We start from the raw sequence: 6184 nt of genomic DNA, 5'->3' as shown, positions 1-6184 counted from the left end.
TATGTTAAGCTGCCTGCATCAAGAATGAGGAAAATCAAAACTACACATTTGACGTTGATCATTTGAGTTGATTTGTCACTGTTTTGCAAATATGGTGTAGAGAATAAATAGGATTGAGGTAGTTCACAATATGGGGATATATAACTAAATAATGAAATATAACAGATGTGCTTACAATTATATTGGGTGTGGTAATATTATTATTAAATAATGAAATATGAAGGAGGTGTTTAGAATTATACGGAGAGGTATAATAACTAAATAATGAAAATAATTAAAAAAAATTACGTACTCTGAAGTGTAAATTCCCTTTAATTACGTCACACCCTCCAGTATCGAGGCTTCACCTCGACAAGTTCTCTCCAACTGAAACAAAACAAACACACTCCAACTAAAAATGGAAAAAGTGTACAAACCCAAAAACTCAATCTACTCACTCATCCAACTCATCTCACTCACACTTGTTTTGTCAACATCCCAGTCATCAGAAATAATATCAAGATTCCAACACTACTTACAAATAAACACAGCACAACCAAACCCTGACTACACTTCGGCAACAAATTTCATACTCTCACAATCCAAAGCCTTAAACTTAGAATCCCAAACAATAGAGTTTGTCAAGGGTAAACCAGTCATTCTACTCAAATGGATAGGAAAATACCCTAAACTCCCTTCCATTCTTTTAAACTCACATACTGATGTTGTGCCTGTTGAGCAACATAAATGGACCCATCCTCCTTTTAATGCTCATATAGATGAAGTTGGCCATATTTACGCGAGGGGTTCGCAGGATATGAAGTGTGTTGGGTTACAGTATCTTGAAGCCATTCGCGCATTGAAGGATAGAGGGTTTGAGCCTGTTAGGACTGTTTATGTGTCTTTTGTTCCTGATGAGGAGATTGGTGGTCATGATGGGGCTGAAAAGTTTGCCCAGTCGGAGGTTTTTGAGAAGATGAATGTTGGCATTGTTCTTGATGAAGGTAGTATTTGTTTTACGCCAAAAAAAAAAAATGATACGTGTTTAAATGTTATTAAATAACTGCTGTTGTCTGCTATAGGTTTGGCTTCGCCGAATGAGAATTATAGGGTGTTCTATGGGGAGAGGTGTCCGTGGTGGCTTGTAATTAAGGCTAGTGGAGCTCCTGGACATGGGGCGAAGCTTTTGACAATAGTGCAATGGAGAATTTGTTGAAGAGCATCGAGAGTGTAAGGAGGTTTAGAAGCGTCGCAGTTTGATTTGGTGAAGGCGGGTTTGAAAGCTGAGGGGAAGTTGTTTCGGTCAATATGGTCTTTTTTGAAAGCGGGACGCCATCTCCAACTGTAAGTTACTGTTGTTGTTTCGTGATGTTTGTTCAAGTTGATAGAAACATAGGGTATTTGTTTTGAATAGTTTAAGATAAGTTTATGTATAGTTTAGCTTTCAATTGAATGGCTAGAGTTGTAGACAGTTTACATTTTTCAAACCGGCTGAAGTTGTAGAACTTTAGTTGAAGTGTTTCTTTGTGAGGAACAAGAATTAAAAAAAAAAAACAAATGCGTCCAGAGTTTTCGAAGTAATGACAATAAACTTGGAATGAACTTTATATACAAAGATGACAATATGACATTATGGAATTTAAGTTGGACCAGTAAGGTATAGTAAGGTTGTAATATTTTTAACCAAAACAAATCAGCAATAATATCATTGTTACAAAGTGGCATAAATATCATCTGCACAGTTAGGGTAACACAGATGTATATACTCTTTAGAACATTAAAAAAGGGTATTTGCTGCTCGAAATGCAGTAAATTTCGTTGTAAGAAATTTGTGTTCCATCAGAACTAAAAGGAACCAAAAATAACACAATAACGTTATACCCCATGGGCAGAGCCTTCTTTGCCACCATTGGTGGATTGAAATTTCTCCAATTGTCATCCTTAGCTTTTAACTCTTTCTTGCAACCTTACCATGCGGTGTTAGATTAAGTTATAGTGCATTAGATTCTGCCAGGTAGGAAAAGTTTCCATAAGCTTCACCATTATTTTGGTCTTTCAGTGTAACTCCCAATTAACAATATCACTTCTATCACCATTACCGTAATCTCATGCCAACAGGTTAATCAGAATATTATAGGATGTATAGATAGATTTTCTTCCAACAGCCATAGAGGCTCCTACGATTTGGTAAAAGAAGAGAAGTTCTTCATTTCCCAATAGGATTTGGAAAGTGTATTACCGCAAAGATGTCCGGCGTTTTTGTTTGTGTTTTTTTTTTCTCACAGGTAATGCTTCTTACTAATACTTTTTTGGGCCTCTGTTTCCATCAGGGGTTTGTCATGAATCTGCAGCCATCTGAAGCCGAGGCAGGTTTTGATATCCGGGTTCCACCAACAGCCGATCCAGAATCATTGAGAAAAGGATTGCTGAAGAATGGGCACCTTCTTCACGCAATATGACATTTCAGGTATGAAAGCAAGTAAAATTTGTTGACATATATCCAGTTATAAATTCAAGTACTAGCTATTATTACTATTATTATTATTACGGTAGTGTTCGCTGGTCACTAATTTTTTAAAACAAAATATTAGAATTGTTGGCCAAAAGAGTACAAACAAACATGAAATTACAAAATGGGAACTACTTGTTTCTGTTTTAAATTGTAGTATCTCATGAACTTTTTTTTTTTTTTTTTGGTTTTGATACATAAATTCTATTCCCTGAATGGGTGCATCTCATTTCTCATGTAACAAATACTTGGTATTCTTAGAAAAATAAGAAGTAAGATACCAAATACTTAGTTGCTATAAAGGTTGGCATCGATAATACTCTTTGTCTGTTACTTTTCGAAGTTTCTGCTCCTATACAAAGAAAGCATATATATTTGCAAAAAGAGGAAACTTAAACAGCATAGTACAAGTCATGGAAATTCTGTCACTGGAAGTCTTGAACTGCATTGTCAATGGTAAAAGATTGATATAAATTTACAGAAGGATGTTATATCCAGAGTGGATCTCAAGTCTGCAGTTTTATGGCATAGATTGATATAAATTTCCTTGTCTGCTTAATTTTGAACAACCATGTGGACATGTATGACTATTATTCTGTGGGGGTATGCACCAAAAAAACTGGCTTCAGTTATGCTTTTAGTGGTTCTTCATTTGCTAAGTAATATAAGCATCTAACAATGGTTGTAGCTTGGGCAGTTCAAGCAGAAAGGTTCTGTACATGATAAGTCTGAGAAACCAGCTCTCACTGCTGCTGATATGTCCAACCCATGGTGGGTATTGTTAGAGGAGGCTGTAAAGAAAGCAAACAGAAAACTTGATAAGCCAGAGGTTTTTCCAGCTTCAACTGATGCTCGCTATTTCAGAGAACGTGGATTACCAGCAATTGGCTTCTCTCCAATGGCAAACACCCCCGTTCTGCTCCATGACCACAATGAGGTAAATTTTCAACTAGACTACTTTCCTCCCTTTCTGTTCATCCAAATTCCAATGAGTTTATGATAGTGTCTCATTTAGGAGTTCCACAGTGGTTGGGCTGTAGTTATATGGCAACACTTGTGGAATACTAATCTCTTTGTAACTGTTCGCTGTATTCCACATAATAAATATTGCTCCTGTGTTGAAAGAAAGCACATAGAAGGTTCCAAACTTCTAATCCAATTACAACTTTTCATTGTATTGCAGTTTCTTAATAAAGCTGAGTACTTGAAAGGAGTTGAGATATACGAGTCGATAATTAAAGATTATGCTTCTTATATTGAGAAGCCAAGTGGCGATCGTCCAAGGAAGAGTTGTAAGAGTAGCATTGCCCTTGCTCATGTCCAAGATATTGTGTTCAGCTTCAGCATTGTCTGTGTTGTGTTATAAGAAGGACAATAAATACGTTCTGGAAATAACAGACAGCCAAATTAAAGGTGTTTTCTTTACAATGGTTTCCTCACGTCCAAAGCTTCTATGCTTTTTGCTGAATTTTTTATATCTCTCTCGATAAAGTTTAAATTTGGATATATGTATCAAGCTTTTGAAATAGCCATAACATGTTATGCGATTAAAGCGTATTTCAGGATTATTGATTCACAGAATCCAGTTTTGCAGCAAATGGGCTAACATAGGTTGTATATTAATTCGAATATACATAGAGAATAAAGACGAGAAGCATAAGTTAAGGTCTTACCGTCTTACCATCAAAAAATTTCAGAAGTTACTTTCTAAGCTTAACGGGTGTATGATTTAGCATAAGTAAAAGAAATTTCCATTAAAAGACGTCAACATTTAACACAAAATCAAAACAAGTAAACAACTAACTGATCATACTGCCTAAAGGTTAAAGGTTCTCAACTAGTCAACTTTGTGATTACATCTCAATTTCGTGATTACATAAAACTCAAATATTAACAAGCTTACTTCGACAAATTGGACATGTTCTTCCACAAGAATTTCTCACCCAACTACAAATACATTGCTTATGAAATTTGTGTTGGCATTCTGAAGAGTCCACTTCTCTTCTGTCAAAATATCCAAACAAATTGCACACTCGGCTGATGGATCAGGTACTGTGTTGGAAAGAGAACCACTTAATTGAGAATTTTGTAATAACTCTATTACTAACTCGGATCGATTGATTCTGGCTTGCCGATCCTGACGACGAGTAAAGTTACTCCATCTGGAAATCGGTAAAGTTCTCGGGGTCCACATTCCTGTAACCATATCTGGATTATTTATTCTCCAACGTCTATAGCGTATATATTTTATAGACAACACAATGGCATAGAAGACAAAAGCTACGACTATAACAAGTATGACTAACGTCTTTTCCACACGTTGATCACTGGAAACTGATTGTTCGAGTGCTGGGGAGTTATAAGGCTTTATCGTCCTCGAGGGCATTGCGCAATAAGATGGAGAGAGTACTAAAGAAAATTCAGAAGGCTTGCGATGCTGAGTAAATAAAGTTCGTTAAGGGCTAGCTAGTTTGGGAGCACTAACTTTGTTCTTGCTTGTACTGGTAATAACCAATAACCAACTCATAGTACAAGTTGGTTTGATCATCAATCTATATATAGACTAGCAAAGGGGACAATATTACAAATGTTTGAAGGATTCGGAAAGTACAAAACAAAGTATAATTCTAGTTCTAGTACAATAAGATCGTCCAGTATACTTGTAGATCTTACCACCTTCACTCCTTGTTTCCAGTTCTCAACATGTTTGCAGTTACTATCATTGAACCCGATGTTTATCCAGCCTAATCTACCTTGGGTAGTGTTAGGGGATTTCAATGTTGTCTTACATAATGATGAGAAAAAGGGTCTGCCTCCTAGAAGGTCTTCGATGCTAGAGTTTTTAAATTGGTACAATAACTGTGATTTGCAGCTTAGTGATCGTGTGGGTCTCAAGTATACATGGTGTAATAACCAGCATGGCTCAGGGAGGATTCTTGCTAGGCTTGATAGAGTATTCTATAATCAGGCGTGGATTCAAAAATTTGGTGGTTGGAGGTATAAGGTGGGTTCTAGAGAGGGGTCTGACCATGCTCCATTACTGGGGGCAGTGGCTCACATTCCTGGACCGCACAATGTACCATTCAGATTCAACCAAGCATGGACTAGTCATAAAGAGTTCAAAGATTTCATTAAGTGTTCCTGGCCGCCTTATGTCGAGGGCTCCCCCATTTTCCGTATGAATAAGAAGCTTCGAATGTTAAAGGAGTCACTCAAAACCTGGAACTTATCTGTTTTTGGTAACATTGAGCAAGTTGTGAATAAAGCCCAAGCAGTTTTTGCATTGGCACAAGCTGAGGCCGACAATGACCCTACAAATGACCGATGCAAAACTGAAATGGAAGAAAAGGAAGAGGCTCTGCTGCTGGCCAGAAAGAATAGAAGTACTTTTTGGAAGATGATGAGCAAAGATTCTTAGTTGAATGGTAACGACAATAATTCGACTTATTTTCACAGAATATGTCAAATAAGTCTCTAATACTGGAATTGCAAACTGAAGATAATGTCCTACTACATAGTCAAGCCGATATCTCCCATTACATTGTCCAATATTATACCGACAAGTTCTTGTATAAGGAGGTGAATATGGATGAAGAGCTACTGAATTTGATCCCACACAAAGTAGCAGATGCAGGCAATATGATGTTGTGTGCAATTCCCACAGAGTGTGAAATTTGGACAACAGTGAATGACATG

The 6184-nt window shown here is 36.9% G+C and overlaps 1 protein-coding gene and 1 pseudogene across 2 annotated transcripts; both read left to right on the top strand.

The window, feature by feature from the left end:
- The first annotated feature begins 299 nt into the window (after nucleotides 1-299).
- On the top strand, nucleotides 300-3892 carry LOC147519361 (uncharacterized; annotated as a pseudogene). Its single transcript, XR_015212179.1, has 5 exons — nucleotides 300-983; nucleotides 1062-1323; nucleotides 2310-2446; nucleotides 3177-3425; nucleotides 3672-3892. The product of XR_015212179.1 is annotated as an uncharacterized LOC147519361 (transcript).
- Nucleotides 3893-5075: 1183 nt separating this feature from the next.
- On the top strand, nucleotides 5076-5906 carry LOC147519360 (uncharacterized). The gene has a single exon (XM_086594121.1). It carries the CDS (start codon nucleotides 5076-5078, stop codon nucleotides 5904-5906), a length of 831 nt encoding a protein of 276 aa, XP_086450247.1.
- The last annotated feature ends 278 nt before the right edge of the window (nucleotides 5907-6184 follow it).

Source organism: Coptis chinensis, chromosome 2 (genome assembly GCF_015680905.1).
Source record: "Coptis chinensis isolate HL-2020 chromosome 2, ASM1568090v1, whole genome shotgun sequence".
NCBI classification, from domain to species: Eukaryota; Viridiplantae; Streptophyta; class Magnoliopsida; order Ranunculales; family Ranunculaceae; genus Coptis; species Coptis chinensis.
This window is presented reverse-complemented; position numbering and strand designations above follow the sequence as displayed.

Bases quoted from the DNA above. Each gene is read 5' to 3' on its own strand.
- LOC147519360 (XM_086594121.1), top strand. From the start codon at position 5,076: ATGTTTGAAGGATTCGGAAAGTACAAAACAAAGTATAATTCTAGTTCT.